The sequence below is a fragment of the Pygoscelis adeliae genome, unplaced genomic scaffold (genome assembly GCF_000699105.1).
Source record: "Pygoscelis adeliae isolate BGI_AS28 unplaced genomic scaffold, ASM69910v1 Scaffold45, whole genome shotgun sequence".
NCBI lineage: Eukaryota > Metazoa > Chordata > Aves > Sphenisciformes > Spheniscidae > Pygoscelis > Pygoscelis adeliae.
Window position 1 is genome coordinate 6,994,476 of NW_008825114.1, and position 23,588 is coordinate 7,018,063.

Sequence of the window (23,588 nt, forward strand, 5' to 3'; positions counted from 1 at the left end):
ATCAAAAATTTTCTTTCTTTAATGAATTTTTAATTCCAGTGCCTACACTAACTTTCTCACTTTGGAGTAAAAGAAAAAGAAATGATAAGTTTTCAAGCCCTAAAAATCTAGATCAGTTATCACTCATGCTACGCAGCCATCCAAATACCATATGGGCAGAAAAAAGCAGTGGCAAAACTGATGTCCTCTTCCTGAAATGGGTGGAGTATTTCTGTTCTTTCTAAAGGCAGCAGTACAAGGCAGGTAGTCAGATCCAACCTCATTTGTTGAGCAAATTCAGCTATGTGAAAGAAAACAGTGTCTGCTCCCTTTGTTTTACAACAGAGAGTAAGACTTATTTGAACAGAAAAAAAATGCCAGTCTGATTTTTTTTATATACATGTAACATTCAGTGTGTATGTATATACACAGACACACACTATACTATAGTGTATATATTTGTATTTATGTATACACACTGATTATTTAAAGATAATTTTCTTCTTTTCTTTTATTAACATTAAGATTTATCTGGGCCTTTAAGAACTCCAGACTAACTTTAGAGTTGTTAATCTAAGATTACACAGTGAAAAAGCTGATGTTTATTTCAGCACTCAACTAACACGTAGCAAGAATTTACCTGTACTATCAAAGAATCAGTAAGAGTCCCCTTCGTATGTAACAGTTAAATGACTGATTCTTGTGTTTACTTTTCAGTCCAGTTCCCTCTTTTAGATTCTGTTTATTATTTTCTATACAATAGATCCCCGCAGGCTTTGACTGGGTAAGTAACCTTCGACAAGTGGGGGGATGCACAAAAGGGCATCCAGATCCCCAGATGTGACATACTGATGCATTCTGCGTTATCACACATGGCAGGAGCTCAGGAAACGCTCACTGCAAGAGGCTACAGAAAGAACAATGTGTGGTGTTAGATAAATGTCTCACACTGAATATGCAGCTGAACATTAGGTCACCCAGCTTTACAAACCAAGCACAAGGCATTGCAGACTTCTGTGATAAGTAAACAAAAAGTACTATTCATGTGCAAAAACAACGCTTTCCATCTTGCACCACAGGTGGCAGCGAACAACAAACTCTGATGTTCCAGATGCTCTTCTATGTGATGAGTTCAGTCTATCCATTCTGCTGTTTTATTACAAAACTCTTAGGATTCCCCTTAAAGCCAATCTTTTCTTCCCACAGCCCCTGTGAATCTTGCAAAACTCTGAGAGACCTGGATAACTTCCCTTTTTCCTACTTTATATTTTCTTACCTTTGCTACATTAAAAATTCCATTTTACAGCAATTTACCCTATCCACAAGAGGTACTAATTCCATTCACCAAGGTCCTCTCAAAAGACAATGGCAGATATCCTTCTCCGACCTTGAAAATGTTATGTGGACATTAAGCACTACCTTTCAGCTGAGGAACAAATTACTTTGCTCCAGAAATAAGACTGCTGCTGCTAGACACGCCTCCCCCATTCAGTTTCCTAGCTCTTGTTAACTTATAAAGAGGCAGACTTACCGAAGCAGTACTGAGTTTGCAGCTCTACATACAGTTTGTCATATGTAACAATGGTACAACAGGGCTATTTACTGTGCCTCAGAAAAAAATAATTAAAATCTCCAAATTAATAGAAAGCAAGAACAAGAATAAAAAAAAACCTCTACTGGACTACTTTCCTGTATTAATCTGTATTTCACAGATTAATTTCACAGATTACACAGATGGATCAGTGTAATCCTGAATATACAGAAAAACAGGGGGACAGCCCTGCAGAAAGGGATCTGGGGGTTGTGCTGGACGGTGAGCTCAATGAGTCAGCAATGTGCCCTCCTGGGGTGCATTAAGCACAGTATAGCCAACTGGTTGAAAGAAGTGACTGTCCCACTATAGTCAGCATTGGTACGGCCTCACCTCAAGCACTGTGTGCAGTTTTGGGCTCCACAATATAAGAAGGACATAAAAATATTAGAATGTGTCCAAAGGAGGGCAACAAAGATGGTGAAAGGACTAGAGGGCATGACTTGTGAGGAGCAGATGAGGATATTAAGTTTGTTCAGCTTAGAGAAGAGGAGGCTGAGGGGTGACCTCATTGCTGTCTACAACTTCCTCATGAGGGCGGCAGAAAGAGTTGTGCTGATCTCTGGTGCCTGGTGATAAGATGTGAGGGAATAGCTTAAAGCTGCATCGAGGAAGTTCAGATTGGATATTAGGAAAAAGTTCTTCAGTGAGAGGGTGGTCAAGCACTGGACCAAGTTCCCCAGGGAAGTGGTCATGGCCCCAAGCCTGTTGGTGTTCAAGAAGCATTTGGACAACACTCTTAGATACATGGTTTAACTTTTAGATTGCCCTGTGTGGAGTCAGGAGTTGGATTCAATGACTCTCATGGATCCCTTCCAACTCAGCATATTCCATTCTATGATTCTATGATCTCAGATCCCAACAGCTTAACTAAAATACAGGCTTCATCAGTGGTTTGACATCCATAGTTTTTCCTAATTAAATTGCATGGAAAAGGAATGGAGGTTAAACAATACCTAGAGCAACGTCCTGCTTTCTATTCTGCTGAGGTAAATCTAGAACAGATGTGAACACAGAAGTTTAAAGAGTCAATAATTTTTACTCACTCGACAATCCCGCTGTAGTGTTTTCATTAGTGCGCTATGTGTTTCAGAGTCAAAATACAACCCTTCATGCATGTCTTGCAAGAAATCCAAGTCTTTGAATGTAGGGTTGGACTTCTCCCTCTCTTTTCTTGATGCTCTCCGTTTGTATGTGGAGCCTTTCAAGTCATATGTGAAATGCATTTTCAAGGCTCGTGGCAAAACATTGTTCATTACAACAATTCTAATATTAATGCCTCCTGACTGAACGCAGTACAGCCCATAAAATTTGGGTAGAAGAGTCCTTGGATTCTGGTTCAGATTCTAAAACAAAAGAGATATTGTTAAATATGTCTATTTTCAATAAACTTACATGCTTAAGAAAGTGTTTTTAAATACCGAAGGACATTAACAAACATGAAGAAAACTGCGCGTGTTTTGTTATTCAGTACAGTTTCTTTGACCAGTTGATTTTCTTCGTGGGTCTGTATTTCAGAAAGCTAGCATAAACGCTGCCTTTTTGCCAGGAACTTCCACAGGCCAAGAGCAGAGCAGTAACTGCATTTATGCCAGGTTTCTCTTTCTCACATCCCATGAAAGAGCAGACTAGGCCAAACCCAAAAGCATCCCGAAGATTTAATTTATTTATTCTGACCTGAACAACCTTTGCATTCCACCTGCTGGAAGGAGTTTGGGTCAAATGTAGTTCTCATTACCTTGATTTGGATTCTGAAAAACAGAACCCCTGTCTCCATGAAGCTTTTCACATTGAGGGTTAGTGCCAAATGACCAAGTTATCTGTACAGGAGTGTGAGGTCATAACAGAACCACGACTGATCACCAGAAGAGAAAAGTGTGAAATAATCCAAATTCCACAACAGGCAAAAAGTTAACCAGGAGAGGATAAGAGAGGTGAGAGCGAAAATCCTCCTTCTTAATACAACTACTGTCAGTTTTTGGCATGAAAAAGCAAGAAGGGGAAAAATTACTTCAAGTCTTACATGATTACTAAGTCACAACATACAACCATGGGAAGAAAGTACTTTCATAGTAAATAATCACAGTGATTAAAGTTTTACTTTGAAAACTCTCGCATATGGTAGCAGTGAGAATGAAGTTCCCAGAAACAAAGCAGAGTGGCCTTATATTTACTTGTAATAACTCAAACTTATGCTGAGCTGATTATCATGATTAGAAACAACAGCAAAAAAAGTACCTGCTACCATTGCTCTTTTTGATGCTGTCAGTGCATAATTTTTTTTAAACAAACAGTGAATCCATGTTATTTTAGTGTAATAATGACAATATTCCTCATTTTTAGTACAAGTGAAAGGGTAACTTTTCAAGTGTTTACTTAAGAAAGCAAAGAAAGAAAAGAAAGTCAGTCACAGGTCTAATACTCTGAAGTCCTGCATACCACCCAGAAGATCTCTGTTCATAGGTATGAGTGTCGTTTGTTTATTAAAAAAAAAAGGAGAATCAAGTTCTACTTACTTTGGATCAATGGTTTCCCTTTCTGATGACTGACACACATAAACCAATGCCATCGACTTAGCATTAGCCCTCTAAAAGCTCCATTTAAAAATTAAAATTTGAACAAATTATATGGATAAAAATATTTTTTGCATCGTTTTAATACATGAGGAATGGAAATTAGAAGTAGTCCAGAAACAAAAGTGAAACTGACCAGTCTAGTTTATTTGTCCACTCTGAGTGCAAAGCAGAGGGTAGACAAACACAAAATGGAGAAAAAAAGTTGAATTAGAAATTTAGAAACCTTTTTTTGTTACTAGCTTATTAGAAGCAAACTTTGGTATCAAATCAGAAGATGACATTCAGCTTCACCTTGAATGCTGAAAGAACAGCAATTATTATCTTAAGTATATTCTTGATTTATATCTATTCTTTCTGATGGGTGTGTGGGGTACAAAGTTGAAAGACAGGTAAAAAATGTCAACAATATTATGAAAAATACGGAAAAGCCAATGAAAGATTAAAAGACAACAAATGAAACTGAATCTTCAGAAGAGTGACATGAAACAGGAAAAATATAGGTAAAATACAGTCTTCAGTTACTTACCATATAATAACCAGGCAAGAGCTTCTGAAGAAACTCAGCCTCTTTATGTTGAACTGTTTTGATGATGAACTCGTCATCACTAGTTACAAAAAATAGGGACCCACTGGCACCTGGGTTGGACAATTCAATTAAAGGCTCACTGCAGATTGAGTACTGGAAGAGACAAAAATTGTTTTTCACTGCCAACGTATGCGTTACTCAAACACAAGTTTAATACAAAGAACTGCATGTTCAAAGAGGCACAGGAGAATCATGGAGCTTATTCTTTGTGCTTCAACTGCAGCAACTCCACTGCTGTACAGCAAGCTGGGTCACAGCAATTTGGCTGAGATTTGGCAGGGCAGTTGTTACACTCCACTCTGCCCAGGACATGCTGCACAACCATGAAAGAGCAGTTGGCAGCTGAGCGTACAGTCCCTCTTCACGTCCCACTGCACCCGCTGAACTTTCCCTGGAGTGAAGCAAGTGGTTGAGGTGGAGAGAGTCCATCCCCACACTGTCAGCGTTGCAAATTCCTGAGTCAGAAGCCTTAAGATGACATTTTCACTGCAACTGTTCACTTTTCACAGACGTTTATGAAACAGGTACAGGAAGATGTTAGACAAACATACTGGCAGTAGAGGCTTCTCACTATAGACAAATAGGCAAGTCCTCTTCTGTGAAATTGGGATTGAAACCATTAGAATAATAATCTCGGTATAGCTGCTAATATAGTTTTCTGATTGAAAACTGCCTGAAACAGAAAAACTAAATACCAGTAAGTAGGAAAAATTGGGTTTTGGAGGACCATTATTTTGGATGCTTAGAAAGCCTCTCTCTTCCACAGGGAGAGAGTAATAATTACGATCACATTAAGGAGGAAAAAGACACCAAGGAGTATTCCTTAGTCGTAGAACCAGATCTCACACACAGGCTAATGTACATTTATTAAATCTCCATTAATTCATACTTCATGCTTATTCAAACTAAATGGAGAGGAGACATTAAGCTCAAAAACATGGAAAAATCTGTTTAAATTAAACTCGAGAGCTTGTTTAAAATATAATATGATTAAACTTTCATTCACACACTCCCTTCCTTTGTTATATATCATCAATTTTACACTCTTGGAGATTTACTGTACAGTCCAATATTTTAAGGCTTCAGCCTTTGAAAGAAACAAAATTACACAGGACATGAATTCTGAGTAGTATAAGCACCAGGGAATTATTCTTAGCAGTGCAGTATGTCTTCTGGTCTTCTCAGAACAAAAGAAATAACTGTTTCAGTAACAAATATCTGGTTTATTGGGTCATTGCCTGAGACAAGTTGAGCAATTCCACAAGAAAAAACAGTTTTGTTTGTTGAAAACAGCTTTCATTAAATTCAACTGGAGTCTTGCCATTGCTTTCAGCAGGTGGTGATAACAAAGAAAAGTGATACAAGAAAATCTAATAAATATGTTCTTTTGTGAGCACTTGAACTAAAGAAGCATGCTTCCTATGGACTCAAATCACTGCCTTAATGCATTTTCTTATACTGGCTCCAGCTGAGGGTCTTCCCATGCTTGCAATTTTTAAGAGACTTTTGCATGCTATAAAAATGTTTCCTGTTTCTCTCCCTGCTTCTCCAGTTCACTTAGTTCCAATTAATACGAGAGACCTTTCTTATTAATCCTATAGTTGCAACTGTCTATAGATAGAACAACAATACTGGTCTGTAACACTACAGACCTTCAGAGCAAATCAGCAGTTGTATTGCAACCTCTGCGTTTCTTGCCAAAATATATAAAGCTTCATGAGTAACTGTCATTATTGTAAGCATGTGAAACCAATTATCCTAAACATTAAAGCTCAATAAAACAGTATAGCATAAGCACAAGTTATTAACCTACACTGTGTGTTGGTCATTTTACAGTTGAGTTCATTCCTGTAAAATAAAAGTCTAACCACCAAGTGCTGCTATACAAAGAGCCCAGCTAATTTTGACTGGACACTTATGAAAGCCAAATCAAAACTGGAAAGTAAGAAAATCCCCAAGCCCCTGACAATTAAGTACTTTATGATCAAGAAGTTTCCCTGCAAAATGCCAGTACTCCATGAGGTTTCCAGTGAGAATTTAATTCTACCAGCTGTTCAAATGTATTTAGCCTCATTACCCAGTCTGACTCCTACAGTGCATTACCACTCAACCTCCTTGGGAAAGGTGAAACTGTAAATCTTTGGGCTTTGTCATTGCAAATGAACAGTGTAAGCTCACATACGCCTGCTGTAATTTCTCCTCTTTTTACTTTACTTCCCTTCCCCTTCAGACACAGTTGGACAATTAGTTGGCATATTGTTATAGTAAAGTGTTTTAGACACTGAATTGGAATTACGGTCACTACATGACAGATCCAGATTTCATAGAAGCAAGAGGGACTGTTCAGCCAGAACCCTGACACATGCTATTCGGAGCAAACTCTTAACCAGATGTTTTAGTCATAACCAATTGGGAAAAGGGTCCCAAACTAAGAATAGTATTGTTTTATGATCATAATACCCCTCTGATCACATCTGCCTCTGGATCACAAGGGACTACAACTCGCTCTGATTACAATGTGATACCCATTTAGAATCAGAAACCACAGAAATGGATTCTAACATGCTTGCAGGGCAAGTATAACCCTAACAGAGGCATGCATCAGTTACAACAACACACACTGAAATTCCAACTGTATTTCACAAAAATACCTGTTTGTTGAAGGAAATCTGCTTTTGCCTTTTCAAGAAAAGAAGGTGCACTTAATATTGAAACTAGCTTTTCTAGTTGCCCCTTTTCCTTGGAAACGTATCACTAGTGTCTTTTGCTGTGCCAAGAGGAAAAAGAATCTGCAACAAGTTGCCTTTACTGGGAATTTACCTCAGGGATTAGTCATTTTGTAGTTAAGCTGAGTGTCACAAATCTCTTATCAACAGCAAGCAGCCTTTCTATAATCTTTGATTTATGCTACTGCAAATGCTTCCTTAGGTGGAATATTGCAGGTTACTCTAGGAAGTACGGCCTTTTTAGCAGCTGGCGACACAGCCTGAATACTTCGTCTTTTGCCAGGTCCATAGAAGGACATAGATAAATAACACATTACAAAATGACACCTTTATAGACTCCAACCCAACTGCACTTCCCTGCTACTAACATCTATAATTCAAAGGAATGATCTGGTTTTATATATAACTATTGTCATGAGGGCTGGCAATATAAAATCCATACACAGTACTAAAGAATTAAAATCAGACACCTGCATTCAACCTAAATAAAAGCAAAACCAGGTAAGTTTTGCTTTTAGGCTCATCGTCCAAGAAGGAAAAAAACGCTTATAACACACTTGAACACTACAGAAGTCAGTGAAGTAATATATTAAGTAATGTTTCAGCACCATTTAACAAATTTTCTTTTTTATTCATTCAAGCTCTGTCAAATTCTTTTGGTTTTAAAGAAACAGTTACCAATAATGGAACAAAAAGATCTAAAAACTCATTCAAAATAAGTTAAAAATAAAACTCCCATGTACAAAATTGCTAATTTGTACTGGGAGTCTGATTTGTTGCATGGACCGGCATGGAACATGGACATGAGGCAAATATCTAGAAAACAATCTAGCTCTTTGCTTTCACACTACCCTTCCAAAAGCAGAACTACAGGAGAAGTAAAATAGTAGATCCTCGTCCCTGGCAGTGCACAAAGTGGTTCTACCAAGTAAAGCCTGCTTTTACGACAGCAACAAATGCATCATTTTTTTCTCACATGAACAGTTGAATACTGAGAAGGAGTAAGTCTTCAAACTACAAAATACAGAGAACAAAGGAGATACTCTAAAATGCTTCTTTTTTAGCCCGCCACCCACTTTTCTCAAGGCTAGATGGGAACATTTGCAGACAAACACTTCTTTAATGAAGTGAATAAATAACACAAATAACACAAGAGCACTTTATTGGAACTGCATTGGTAGAAGTCACACAAATACTGATTATAACTTCTCTAGAAATAATGACCTGAATGAGCAGTAATAATCAAGTTACTCTAGCCAATTAACAAGGCAGGTTTTTATAGGAATTGTCTTCAAAGATGAAGAATTAAAATTTTCATAAAACACTAAAAATATTCACTAGTTATAAACCACTCCACATACAAAATTTACTACCCATCTGGGCACCATTAAAGCATCCTCTTCTGTCACTATGAAACTAGTATACATTATAATAATTTGTAACTCAAAGGAAAACTGCAAGCTCTTACCAAGTAATCATCAGGCTTGATACCAAAAAGTTCTCTGAAATAGCGGAAGGCAAGAGGTGCATATGTCTTAAATCTGAAGTCAGGGTAATGATGAGCAGGGGTGAGATTGCTCCCTTCACTGAAAACAAGAACAAAAATAAACCAAATCCAGTTATTACTGAGCAATTTTTAGCAACTTCCTTCTTGCAGCTAGTTTTACTGTAAAGCTGCCTAACTCAACCACTGGCCGCCTGAGACAAGAGTCATAAATGCAGATAAACCTCCCTACCACCATTAATCAGTGTAACAGAAATGTCTGTGAGAGATAGACTACTGCCAGCAAATTCCTCTCTGCCGCCTTAAAGGAAATGACTATTTTCACCACCCATATCCATTTGCATAAAGAACGGGTTAAACTAATGCTGTAACTCCTCATACCCCTCCAAGGTAAGCCAGTCTAATAGCTTACTGGTGCAGGAAGGGTCACCCCACCTCATGTAAGCTCTTGCAAAAAGTTTGGAAGCCAATGCAGCAAAACAACTTCACACTAGCTTGGTGACCTGCATGGGTTTGCAGGGGAGTCAGACGGATACTAAGGACAGCACAACACAGAGGGCAGAACCATGTGGCCAGAGCAGCGGGAAGGAAGCAGGACTACACAGGTTTTTTGGCACGACCAAACATTTCCATAGTCCTTAGTCAGACCTTGGTCTTCCTGTCCCTCACGAGGAAGTTGTACTGTCTGATGCTTGGACAATGTTATACGGATTGGCTTCCCGTGAAGCTTCTGACCATTTAAATGGCTCATGGCTGCAACGGTTAAAGACAGCACTGACTACAATGGTATTTCACAGTTTTGTTCAGACATTTAAATCAAAGCTAGAATTCCATTCTAGTTCTTCCCTATGCAGATACCACCACACCCTCCAGGAACTGCATGACAGGCATTGTTACTCTGCCTTACTGTACTGTTTATTCTATTTTCCCTCTAGATTATCTTGCACGAACCATACCTTTTCCAGAGCTGCCCCAAATCCATACTACATATGCAGGTAAGCAATTAAGTGCATGGACACATTCAGGTTTTGGGTCTTTTTTGGAAGAGAAGAAAGTACTGATATTAAAGCTTTCATTACCCATTAGGTCTCTTAATGCTAACAGTCTGATACTTTTAAGCTTGCTTAAAAAATATATAAAAAATATATAAAAACTGCCTGTGGATTCATTAATGATGAAAACTAAAAGAAGGCTTTTAAGCAGAAGAGTAAAGTTCTACACTATGATTTCAACACAAACAAAAACAGCTTTAAGACAAAGTTTGGTCAGTCTCCAGATGGTTTGATATAGATGAGTACAAAATCCAAGACTTGACACAGTGGCCGAAATCAGCTCTTCCAGCACTTTACTTGTTTACCCTAACAAAATTATTCAGAAATGCAGCATGTACCTCTATGCTTGGCAATAAGAATATCCAAAGTATACAAAAAAGAAAAAAAAAAAGGAAAAAAGCTAGGAATTCACACAGATATGAAAAGGAATAGACTCTAAGCAACATTTCTGCAAAGGCTAAATTAAATATCATGAAAATATTTAAGAGCTTTGATCCTGTACAATTAATGCTTGTCATATGAACTTGTCACCTTCCATTAATAACAACTCAATGACAGAAGTCTACCCAATCCACATAGCTGCCCCTGCATGCAATACCGCCAAAACCCAACAGAACTGAACTGCTGCTAATTCAACTGTGTGTGCTGTAGAACAAGCTTTCTCAGGCTCCAAAAATGCATACACTTTAGACTCTTGAATAGGAGATGAAAGGAGGGGAAAAAACAACCTGATTTCTGTCTGGAAATCACAAATAAAAAGATGGTTGTGGATGACCAAGGATACATATACAGACATGAGAATACTGCTGCTTCTTGGACTGCTAAACCATACCGTTAACAGCTAGTGAAGGCTGCCTAGTCCTAATGAACTCGTCTGATCACTTTATAGTCTACTGTGTCACAACTCCAGGGTATTAAAATCAAATCCACATGTATTTTATTGTTCCATTATATAGTAAAAAATGGAAATCAATAGGTTACTAGGCTGAAGATGGTAGTTTTTCTTTACAGTTAAGATTGGCTAATGCTTTTTCTTATAAGGTACTTCAGTTGCTCAGAACACTGCCAGTGTTGTCCGACATTAAGTTTATATAGCTGGATGAGTCTCATTGCATTTTTGTGCAATATGAGGATGCCACAGGGTAACATGCAGCTACACTAGGAACCTGGGGGCATATTTGTAAATGTAGTTAATTGTTGTAAGATGCAGACAAGAACAAAACAGTGTGTTCTCTGCTGAAACATCACATCATTGTCAGGGAAGATTAATCACCTAAACTTCATAAAAAAGCCCTACCTTTCAGTACATAAATACCTTTATTAATCTGCCTCCTGCAGCCGTAGCTCAAAAGCGTCTTTTGTGAAAGTGTGGCAATAAATAGATTACATGTCCTTACTACACCAGAACATGTACTGTTGTTGGAACTTCACCAGGCTGAAATGAAGATAGGAGGTTTGCTGTGATAATACCATGGGTCAAAGCCATTTCATAAGTGCATATGAAGTAAAATGACCAATACTGGCTCTGCAGGTGGAGAGTAATACACAGTAAGCGGAGATTTATTCCAGAATAATTGCAAAACAGAGCAATTATTTTGGAACAGCATCTACACAGAGGGCAGTTCCATGTATTTAGAGCACATCAGCTTACTTTATTACAGATATGATAGTCAATTTCACTATGCAGAAAAGTTTCCTTATTCCTTGTAAAATCATCTTTAAAAAACCCTTTTTATAAAGGCCTGCATAGCTTTTTATCATTCCCAACCATTTCTGTTAAACATGTTAATTAGTTTCAGCTTCATTGCCTAATAGAATAGTTTACAGGATCCCAACAGTAAGCTCTTCCGTGATGCAAGAAGCAACCTTGACACAAATTTAAGATTTCTTGGTTACCCCTCTGGAAGAAGATTTGTAAGGTTTTCTTGTTGCTACTTTTAATACAAAAAGCACCCTCACTTCCAGTAATTTCCTACAGTAATGGAAAACCTTCAAATTCCTTGTGGCTGAGTATGTCCTTGCTTTTACCTGAAAAGGACAGTTTCCACTGTACAGAACGCTTGATGTAAATACATCTCTACCTTGTTTAGACATGAAATTATTCACCTTCCCCTCTATTAGCTCTTGAGAGAATGAATGTATTTTGTGGTTTCTCCCCACATTTTCTTAGCACATTTTACAAGTGCGTTTCACTCTGGCTGGATTAATGTATATGCACAAAGCAGTACATATAACAACTTTTAATCAGGCTAGGGAGTTTTACGGGGATGATTATGTCTTTGAAGTTGAACAAGAAAAATACGCGTGATCTGTTGACAAAAAACTTAACCTGCAAAATGAAGCTTTGGACATAATAGAAATGTACTCTATAAAAAAAAGGAGGTAATCGTATAATTTTCCTCTCAAATAGTTTAGGGCACAGGTCTATCAGAAAAAAAAGAAAAGGAGAAATAAAGGCTTTTAATACCAGCTTTGATTCTGGCAATCTTGAGGAATTCAAGTCTCTGTATACGAGCTTATGACAAACAATATAGGCTTTGGAAAGATTAGGAAGCAATTGTAACTTATGAGGTATTTTAATAACCTTAGCTGTAAGACCACACAAAAGCAAAAGATTGGTACGGAGAATAAAAAGAGAGACTTTAAGCTTACTATGCGAGTTTGCTTTAATACTTAAATTTTAGATTTTTTTTTAGATCAAGCACACCTAGAAATGACAGTATGTGCATCTTAACTTGTCTCTTAGTAAATGCTGAGGGTTGATTTAAAGTGTAGATGGTGCACTATCAAACTAAAAATGAACTAATTATATTTTTAATGGTTAACTCTGTGGCTTGCAAAAATTTTGCTAAACAAGACACCCAGATATGTTTCTTGGCAGCTTTTCTTTACTATGGCCTCACCCTGGTAGGACGTACTCAGGAGATAGTATGCCTATCTGAAGGGCCAGAGAAGGCTAGCTGCATCTCTTGGTAGCAAGCCTTCACCGTAGAACAATGTCAATAGGCTCTGATGTAGCTGTTAACAAAAGAAATAGTCACACGGTACTCATAGGCCCATGTATACCCTTCTTGTATGTAATGTAAAAAGACTAAAGAGGAGGAACACCTCAGTTCTCTCATGTGAACGCAACCCTTTTTTCAATCTTAAAATCAAAGTAAAACATCTAAAATTAAATGCTCCCAATACTAAAAACTAAGACTATCCAATCTCAGTTTCACTATTTGTGGATAAAGCTGCTCTTTTACAATACATCAAAATTTGTTCAAACTCTACAAACTGTATCCAGTAAGTACATACTGACAGATCAGGTAGTGCTTTGGAGTATTCATTTCCTATACATCATTTCAGGAAAGCAATTGTTTCCCACATGATGGAAGTAGGTATTATGGCTACCTGTACAAATAGGTGTGTGTTTGGTTTTTTCATATTGTGGGACAAAGTCCAGTGGTAATATCCTTGTTTCTCACTGTATGTTCTCCTATACTTTCAGTTACTATACACTATCCTAAGCAGTCCCCTCCAAGGCAGCTTTAAAATACAACTGTGAACAGTAAATATCTTCAAAACAAGTCAAGCCAATCGTATTTATGTAACAGCTGAATACATAGACATCTTATGATGATGATGATATGACTATTTCACAACCAACTGGAGATGCCGTTAAAGCCAGGGATCTCAGAGTACTTTAAAAACAGTTTAAGTATGTCTACATAACCACACAAGTATCCAGGTTATCACAGGTTTAACAAGAATTTGACACTAACAGAAGTAGCTCAGAGCAGTAATTCATAATGAACATGTTTTTGCTTTCTTGCCACAGTATCCCCATTTTGAATACTATTTGTTTTGCAAACAGAAACGACTTCCTCCTATCTGTGCTATCATTCTATTCACAAACCATAAAAAGTGTGTCAGAACTTGGGTCATCCTGTGCATCTCTGCAACCAAAGCACCAAAGAACAGCAGCAGCGCTTTATCAAAGCCTTCAGACCACTTCCTGATCTGTCTTATGAAACTGCCCAACTGGAAACAAATACAGTGGCATAAGTAACACAACAACTAAGCATTACTGTGAACATTTGAGTACTATTCACACCAAGCATGCAGAGCATTCTATACTTCTTTAATTAAAAAGACACTACTTAGCCCATCAGGTAACCTATGGTATAGGTTTGGTACAAAGATATTTCCAAGGGCAAGTGTCAGTTTTCCTCATTTTTCTAAATCATTCCTCAAAAACATACCAGAAAACAGTACGCTTCAGTTTTAGGTGTAGGGTAAAACCAGACTGGTTAAAATATGTCCAAGGTTTTACTTTTCTTAGCACTTTTGACTACTTATTCGGGCTGTCATCCAAATGCTATCATAATACAATGTTAACCTTTTGACATTAAATAGCAGAAAGCACTGAATAATCTTTCATTAGCATCACAAGAAAGCAATTTGTAATTGAACCAGTTTGCTGTACAGATGACTAGCTGCAGGGTGCATTCAGGTCAACAGCATCTAACAGACTTACTAGTTAAATTAGAAACCATAGCAAGCGTTCTCAATATGCAGGGTCTAGACCCTGAATTAAAGTGTATTAGCAAGGGAAGCGCACAAGACTGATGAACAGCTTGCTGCAAAAAGGTCAAACTCACAGCTGTGCTTAGCAGCAGCCTCCATCTAAGAAATACAAAGAGATGGAGCTTGAAACATACTGCCTTGCTCCAAATGCTCTGCATTTCTGAAGTTGCATATGACTAACTAGCCAAAGTTAGCTGACAGAATGGAGCAGCTTCTGTTTGGCTTGTCAAGCATCACCGTAGAAAATGTGCCTACTTAGTACGTGTGTGCTGGAAGAGCTTAGCAAGCTGCCCACATTGCCAACTCATAGGCAGCTGCATGGCGCCACGGCCCAGCAACCAGCTTGAGCCACCACTGCCTGACACAGCTAGGCTTATTAGCTCAGCAATGAGCCCTTCTACTCACATTACTTGGAGCCAGCTCCACACTTGAATCAAACAGCTGTCAGAACATTGCTGTAGCCACATTGTACAAATGACTGATTTGGAGACAAAGTCTGCCACCAAGAAACGAACTGCTTCCAACCAAGGAAGTCAGGAGCACAAGGCATAATGCAGGAAGGGAAGAATATGCCCCATGCAGCTGACTCATAGGACAGAGTGTAGAGAGCACAGGCAGGATGCACAACCTTCCCACTGAATCCTCCAGCCACCGCTGCAGCAGTACCAGCACAAGGTAAGCAACTCCAATGCTGGATTTCCAAAGCAGTGTTTAAAAGCCAGAAGAGAGGTTACTTGGAGTAGTTCCCTCTGTGGTTTCACCTTATTCAGGGAGCTGGGCGGAGACTTCAGACACTATCTGCAGCATCAACTGGGTCACTGCAGACTGCATTTGTTTCTCAGTCCAGGGAGCATATTTGCATAGTGCCATTTAAACTCAATTTGGATGATGGTTCTCAATGAACTCCTTTATAGCAGCCCTTAAGAATACCTCACTTAGTTCCCAAAAACATGTTACAAACTCCTGGGCAGCCCGAAGAGAAAGGGACAAAGGGAATGCCACAATGTGAAGCAGAAAGCGACAAAGGTACTTTTCCACCCCCTCCACCACTACAATGTACAAATGAAAGCAAGCACCTTTGCAATTCAAATCCACCCACTGTACAGCCATACCTGTACTTCACTCAAAGTCACTTCCTGAAATAAACATCTAAATGAATCTGGGCTAAACTCTGACCACTTTAATTAACCCAGTTACAAAGTAACTCTGGACTAGGCATAACCTGCAATCCATGGAGTTCTTCCTGATTTACATCAGTAGCTCCCACAATAAGCAGGGCAGTTATGTTCAGGTCTGAACTGACCACTTTTTTTCCCTGCCATTTTTCTCCCTCCTTCATGAATCCTGAGCACCGCTGGAAGTGTTTTGCTATGGTTACCGAAGCTGAGGTACAGGCGGTGCTGAGGTTTACTTCAGGGGCTGAGAGATACGCAGAGACTATTTATCTTCTACAGCTGATAAAATTTATAAACAACTGTTGACTATTTTCCCCTAACAGTAAAAGGGCACAGATAACACTATTTTGCTCACTGGCGCACAGGCTGCTGTTTCATTGCATTTCTACTAACTCAGGTCTGTTTTATCACTGCCACCATAATAGCGCTCCTGTTGCTGTCAAAGCAGTGGGTGTGCCTGTGACTCTCTAAAACAGCTGTTGTCTCACCTCACTGCCAGACCTGGGTGAAGCGAGGTGGACCCAGGGAAACCATGGGTGGAAGGTGGAGCAGGACAGCTTGTGAAGAGGCAGGTTGCTGTGAATTGGCCACAATGAAGGGGAAGTTCAGCTAATAGCCTGCTTGGAGTTGCAGCTGAATTACGCGTACCCAAAGCAAGTGGAAAAATGCTGCTCCTTGCTTGCTAAGCACCTGCCTTCAGCACCACACTTGCTGCACTGTCAGATTCTCCGCCAGCTGCCGACATCTGGCAAAAAGCTTACTTAACCTCAGCTTGCCCTGGGGTGCTTCCAGGTAGAGAGTCAGCCCATGGGACCTGCTTGTTGTAACTAATTTCAACTAATTGCTTTCAACCCAGACCAATCCAAAGGGGGGGAGGAGGGGAAGTCATTAAGGTAATGACTTTTAACAATACTGCCTTCACATGCAGGTACCGTCCTAAGAAAAAGTGAAGGGCACCTGAGGTGCACTTTGGAAGCGCAGCCCTATCTGGAAGGAACAGACAACCTTAGCTTTTTACCTCCGACTAGAGTAACAAAGCTACCTATAGATATGACTGAGGAGCGATCCATGTAATGCCATGATGAAAGACTCAACGTCCCAACACCTTCAACCAGCAAGAAAGAAGCCTATAACATTACGTGCAATCCTGAATTATTACAATTTATGCAAACTAATACCACTTTGGATTGAAACCATTTTAGATAAATGAATGTGCATGTTACATTAAGACATAGGAAGGACTTGAAATTTGACATTTCTGTGCATTAGCATAAGAAATAAAGTGTCATGGTTTTTAAATGCTATATATCCATAGCATTTAAAATGCTATGGATAGCCAATTTTTAGTTTTACAGAGAATGTTACCAGCAAATGCTCTTTATAGAGAGCCTCTTTGTTACAGTCAAGATGACTGACTTGTATACTCCTGCTTACTAGATAGCTCTGCAAAAAAAAAAAAGCTATGCTGCTCTGGCCAGTACTTTCATTTGTGTAATTTTCCTCATATGATTTATTTATTTATTTATAGGAAACTGTCCAGACAGGTGCCACTAAAGCTTTTGTAATAAATTTTATGTTAGTGCAAACAAGCTATTCCTTCTGCCTTTGTTTTCTTTTTAAGCCAGAAGGGATCTCTCCCAGTTCTCCCTTAAAACCAAAATGAAACAGGGAAATCTCATTTCTGAGCCTACATGCATGTAAGTTTCACAGGAGAGAAGACATATGCAATGCTATTGACTACAAACCATTTTATTTTACTTGTTCCTTTAAAACTATGTTAAAAAAAGGTAGAGATTAGATTTTACTCCAAAACTGTGCTATGTAATAAAACAGTTTTAGCATGTATGTTTCATTTAATTTCCATGAACAACAAAGCTAGTATCACAGCCAAACAAACTACAGAATCCTGCATCGCTGTCACAGTCACACATTTCACAAATACGATGGCTCACTCCCTCTCACTCCATTTTTCAGATGAATAAAATCTTTGTTACATGATATGCAAATTTCTCAGCTATAATTCAGATTTTTTTAAACAAAATTTTGTGATTACAGTGTATGGAAACACATGCACATAGTTAACTTCTCTGTATTTACTTAATCTACAAGAGAAAGACTACAAAACTGCACAAACCTTATAGTCAACACCAGAACAAGGATATCAATACCCTCAATTACTAGGAACTAAAGAATGTAATGTAAAAGCTTCATTTCACATAAGAAATAAATTTTCTTCTCCTTAAAGGAAATCTCAGTTCAGAGGAAAACAGGAGTTGAATCAAGCAAATTTACATGAGGAAAGACAAACTTCAAAGTGCCTGCAATTATTTCATACATTCTCAGTTTAACTTCATTTTAGTGACATCAGTAGTTTTTAAGGATTGTAAATTACTAGAAACAGTTTAAGAAGTAGCATTCAAACTGCACATGAACAAAACTTTGAAAAACTCATAGAAAGCATTCCCAAATTCAGGGAATACTGCATACACAGCATGTCCTTACGGAAATGATGCGCACTACTGGTACTTAGCACTTCTAAGAACCCAGACAGCACTGAACAGAGCAAGTCATCCTGGTTTTGAAATATATTTTTCCTAAACCTTCTTTGTCCATTCCTAGCATATGTAACTTGGAAAAGTTACATGGCACTGTACTTCAGCTTCTGAACCCCCAAAATGAATATGACCTTGATTTCTCTCATCAGCATAACTGTATTATTACAAATTCTATACCATCAACTTGGCAACGATACAAGCTGAAGTGGCCAAATGCAAAGCAGTAATGGTGCACAAGCTGTAGTCACCTAGTAAGAGCTGAGCCTTGCCACAGGCTAAAGTCCTGGCTAGAATTTTATAGTGTAGTGTAAATTCTTATATTACTCTTAACACTGCAGGACTTGAATTTTCATAAATTTTGATACCACCTCAACAAAATGGCAAGTATTAGTCTCAGTTTTTAGAAACTAAACTGAAACTAAACAAATGTGAATGTTGGACATAATTGCATATAGATCCACCAATCACTTCCAACTGTAATTAACAGTTCCTTTCACTGAAAGTGTCACAATTACTTTCCTTCTCTAGAAGTGACAAGTCTCAAATCTTCAGTTGAAGTGTGATCTTCCCAGTTTTCTCCCTACCTTCATTTTCAATGACAACATGAAGACAGGATAATTTTCAAGTGCTTATACATTAAACTTACTCTAAGCCCATTTCATTAGAACTGGAAAACAATCCTTGCTTGAAATATCTATTTAGAGTTTCATTACGAAATTCTATTGAAAGTAAATTGAAAAGGCTTGTCCTTACCTCGGTAGGAAGACACTTTCCACTACATAGAAGTCTTGCATAAGAACATCTCTGTCCGGTTTTGATGTAAGGTTTCCTACTGTGTATCCTATTCCCAGCTGAATAGTACCTTTAATAGCTGAGGATGCAGTCTGCGTAGAAAGTAAGAATTCAAGCATGAGTTTACTAAAAATAGATTCCTGTTCTTTATCAGTAATATTCTATGCAAAACTCTTAATCATTTTTGTAATAACAACACCATGTCACCTTTACCTCCTAGACCTCAGAGAGATCACTGCTTTTCAATTAAAAGATTTAAAAGAAACACTGCTGTAGCAAAAGCTACAAAAATAAATTCTCTGGTTGTACAGACTGAGACTTTTCAAGTTGCCCAAATAATTTAGACATTGGGTTCTAACTTATCATAGAATCACAGAATACCAGGTTGGAAGGGACCTCAAGGATCATCCAGTCCAACCTTTCTTGGCAAAAGCACGGTCTAGACAAGATGGCCCAGCACCCTCTCCAGCTGAACCTTAGAAGTGTCCAATGTTGGGGAATCCACCACTTCCCTGGGGACATTATTCCAATGGCTGACTGTTCTCATGTGAAAATTTTTCATCTTGTGGCCAATCGGAATCTCCCCAGGAGTAACTTGTACCCATTACCCCTTGTCTTTTCCATGTGACTTCTTCTAAAAAGGGAGTCTCCCATCTCCTTTGTAGCCATCCTTTAAATCCCGGAACATGGTGATAAGGTCTCCCCTAAGCCTTCTTTTCTCAAGGCTGAACAAACCCAGTTCTCTCAGCCTTTCCTCATATGGCAGGCTTCCCAGTCCTTTGAACATCTTTGTGGTCCTTCTCTGGACCCCCTCCAGTATGCCCACATCTTTGTTGTATAGCAGGGACCAAAACTAAACACAGTATTCCAGGTGTGGCCTGACAAGCGCTGGGTAGAGTGGGGTAATGTCTTCTTTATCTCTGCTGGTGATGCCCTTGTTGACGCAGCCCAGCATCCTGTTGGCTTTCTTTGCCACAGCAGCACGCTGTTCACTCATATTGAGCTGCTTGTCCACCAGGACCCCCAGGTCCCTTTCCACAGAGCTGCTCCCCAGCGGGCTAGATCCCAGCCTGTGCTCCACTCCTGGATTACGTTTTCCCAGGTTTTCCCAGACCTTCTATTTGTCTTCATTGAACTGCAAAAGGTTCTTGTTAGCTCGCTCTTCCAGACTATCTAGGTCTTCCTGCAAGGTGGCTCTCCCTTCCGAAGTGTCCACCTCCCCACTCAGTTTGGGGAATATTCGTTACAGTTAAAGGATCCCAGACTTATTGTGATCCAGGCTGTAGTGGCATATAATTGGAGAGACTGAAGTTACGCAAGAAGCCTGAACTCACTAAGCTCTTTCTTGCCTCTTCCTTCTTCCACACCCTACCTACTCCTTGCTGTGCTTCACTGGCACTTGCCTTGTTCCACAAGCTGATTTACAAATGCTGCAAAACACCTGTTCATAAAAACAAACTGGAACAGTGAATAAAATCAGCCCGGAGGGTTGAGGAGGGTTTCATGGGTGCAAATCCTGGCACGAGAAGTGGGGACAGAACTGCAAAATGGGTGGAGACAGGTGGAACTTAATGACTGACAAATCTCAGTCTAAACAGATCCAGAGAGATTGGAAAATATGCCACAACCCAGCGGTCTGTGACTCTTCCTTTTCTTTAAAGGGAGCCTTTAACTCCAACTATATTGGGAACTGTTTATGTATCTGCTTGAAATGACACAGCTCCATGTCAGTTTTAATGAAAAACCTTTGACAAAGAGATGGTTATCACCTGGGACAAATGAGTTTTTCAACTCTGGAGAGGGATTAGTAACTAAGCAGCAAAATCAAACAACAAATTAGCTGGTGGGATAGTTTGGATTAGGATGAAAACACATGAAATGGATCAGGACCACTTGATGAATGGGTATGGATGTTAAAAAAGAAATGGCCTTTAAACACCAATTTGAGTACTAAGAAAACAACGTATCTTTTTTCCTTGTACAGGTATAGGCTAGAGGATGAAAGAGAAGAGATCAGGAGCAGAAGGAAAAGTTTAAAAAAATTCCTAGAATAAAAGGCATGTTCTGATTTGCTTAAAAAATCTTCACGAATCCTAGACACAGCTGGTTCATTCTGACATGTGTTTAAGGAGTGGTCCGTAGCCGTGGATAAAATGAGGTATGAATGAGCAAGCAGGTACTTCTTATTTTACCCATTTCTGTTTCTTTTTTTACTAGCTATTCCTTCTGTGTGTAAACCCAGAAGGCTTCTTCAGATTTGAGAAAGCATAAACCACTGGAAAATTGTAGAGTCCATATGGGTCTTCAGAGTGCCGTGTAATCCAAACGCAAATTCCCTTTTTGCAGAAGCACAGTGCTTCTAGAAAGCATGTCAGAAAGTCTAAGGTAAAAGAGACTGCTGCAGCTCATGACCTAGACAGCACTCAGGACCAATGTAAGGGGAAAACTGTACCACCATATGGCAGCCTGACAAAGATCTCCTGGATGGCTTGCAGCCAAAGCTATCACTAACTGAGATACTACAAAGCAGGTTTTTTTGGTTTGTGACTAGCAAGTCCAGCAGTGCCTCATTCCTGGTTGGCACATCTAACATTTGTATGAGGAAGCAGTCCTCTACGCACTCCAGGAACTTGGCGGATGACATGTGAGCTGCTGTATTGTTCCACCAACAAATGCCTGGTTAGTTGAAGTCACCCATATGAACCCGGTTCTGTTGACCCAAAGCTTCCCTAAGTGACCCAAATATTGCTTCGTTGGCCTTATCGTCTTGGTTTGGAGGTCAGTAGCAGATGCCTACTATAAGATCCCCCTTGGAGACGACCCCTCTGACCTTGACCCAGAGGCATTTGACAGAGCTTCCACAATCACTGTAGCTGACTTCTGTACATTCAGTGTTCTCCTTAACATAGAACATGACTCCTCCTCCTCTTCTTCCCTGCCTGTCTTTACAAAACAGCCTACAGCCATCCATCACAATCCTCTTAAGACATTTCCAATCTAACTGGACATTCAAACTGCTTCAGGAGTTTGAAACAGCATGCATTATCTTCTGGAAAAAAGTCACAAATTCCAGGCAATTGCACATGCATGCCAAGGCATCGCAATGCAGGCTAACAGTTTAAATGCAGATTCTGGATACAAATGTATTTATTAAGTTCTGCTTAACAGTCAATACAAGAGGTGCATTAACTGGGGGGGAATTCAGAGAGAAATAAAAGTGATGAGGAAAGAAAAATCTCTATGTAAAAATATATATTCATAGAGTGAAATGACTTAAATTCAACGAACAGGGCTTACAGGGGAGAGAAGAGTTCAAAAGGACAGTGCCCAATTATGATAGATACTGTATATATGTAAATTGAGACCATGTCTGAAACTTTCTCATGCTGACTAGACCATCCTGCGGATAAAAAAAAATGGCAGGACTGAGTCAAAGTACAAAATTAGTCAAGAAAGGAATTCTTAAGAAAAGATGGAAGGAGTGAATAAAGAAAACCATTGGGAAGGGAAAGAAGGCTATCAGGAAGGGAGTATCTTCCCTTGGCATGGTGTATTTTCACCAGATTGAAGATACCATTTTGATGCCTGTTTTCAGGTTTTACCTCTCACCCACCAAACAAGCAAGAGACTGTATCAGTGGAAGCAAAGAACACCAGAAGTTTCATGGTTAGAACTACTTCAGTACTTGAACAAAAACATTTCAGCAGTGGGAATTACATAAGAAAGGGTTCAAGTACACAAAACTACTCTTGTTATAGTTCTCGGAACAGCATATGCTAGAGTGACTACTTAATTTTAGAAAAGAGAAGACAGAGATGTGTAGCTCCTAAATAATTAAGACTGCACCACCAAGCAGAACTTGCACTTGCATAACAGTTCAGAACAGGCAATTTGGTGGGAACAAACACCACCACCATTCTTAGACTGCTACTTCGACTGTTAAAAAGATTTGGCTTTGGGTCGTAAGAACATTCACGTTTTTCTTTCCTTGAAAGGCCTCTATTCATGAATGATTAAAGCCGAACAAAAGCTGTAATTGTGTAACTTTGATCAAACCAATACACATACAAATAGAGTTTCTGCTTCATAGCTGGATGCCCATTTTGTTCACTGCCACAGCAAGGGACTATGTCTGAAAAAGCAGCAGATAGCACAGTACTGTATTTTGTTAATGAGAGAGGATAAGCCACTCCAAAACAAACAACAGCAACAAAAAAAAAATCCCAAACCCAAAAAACCCCAAGGCAGGCAACCTGGCAATGTGATTTCAAGAGGAGAACTCTGGATCACCTTTCAAGCTCATAAACAATTTCTGTAGGATTTCTGTAAATTCAAAAGAAGACCTACAGTCTCTGGAGGGTAGAATGTAAGGCCTTCTACTAGTATGGTGCAGACCTTACCTGCAAGGTTACCTTTTTGTTAATTTCCACTCCTGTTCAAGAGTGCCATTAGTAATCACCCATCATTTCTGCAGCAATCA

General features: G+C 39.1%; 1 protein-coding gene across 2 annotated transcripts in view; it reads right to left on the reverse strand.

The window, feature by feature from the left end:
* Positions 1-23,588, reverse strand: part of PIP5K1B (phosphatidylinositol-4-phosphate 5-kinase, type I, beta) — an 84,031-nt gene that overhangs the window by 47,760 nt on the left and 12,683 nt on the right. For both annotated transcript variants that reach the window (XM_009328076.1, XM_009328077.1), the window contains exons 3-6: positions 19,070-19,200; positions 8,927-9,044; positions 4,673-4,825; positions 2,617-2,916 (exon numbers count right to left, since the gene is read on the reverse strand). In XM_009328076.1, coding sequence (XP_009326351.1) covers positions 2,617-2,916; positions 4,673-4,825; positions 8,927-9,044; positions 19,070-19,200 — 702 coding nt within the window. The remainder of the gene's footprint in view (positions 1-2,616; positions 2,917-4,672; positions 4,826-8,926; positions 9,045-19,069; positions 19,201-23,588) is intronic.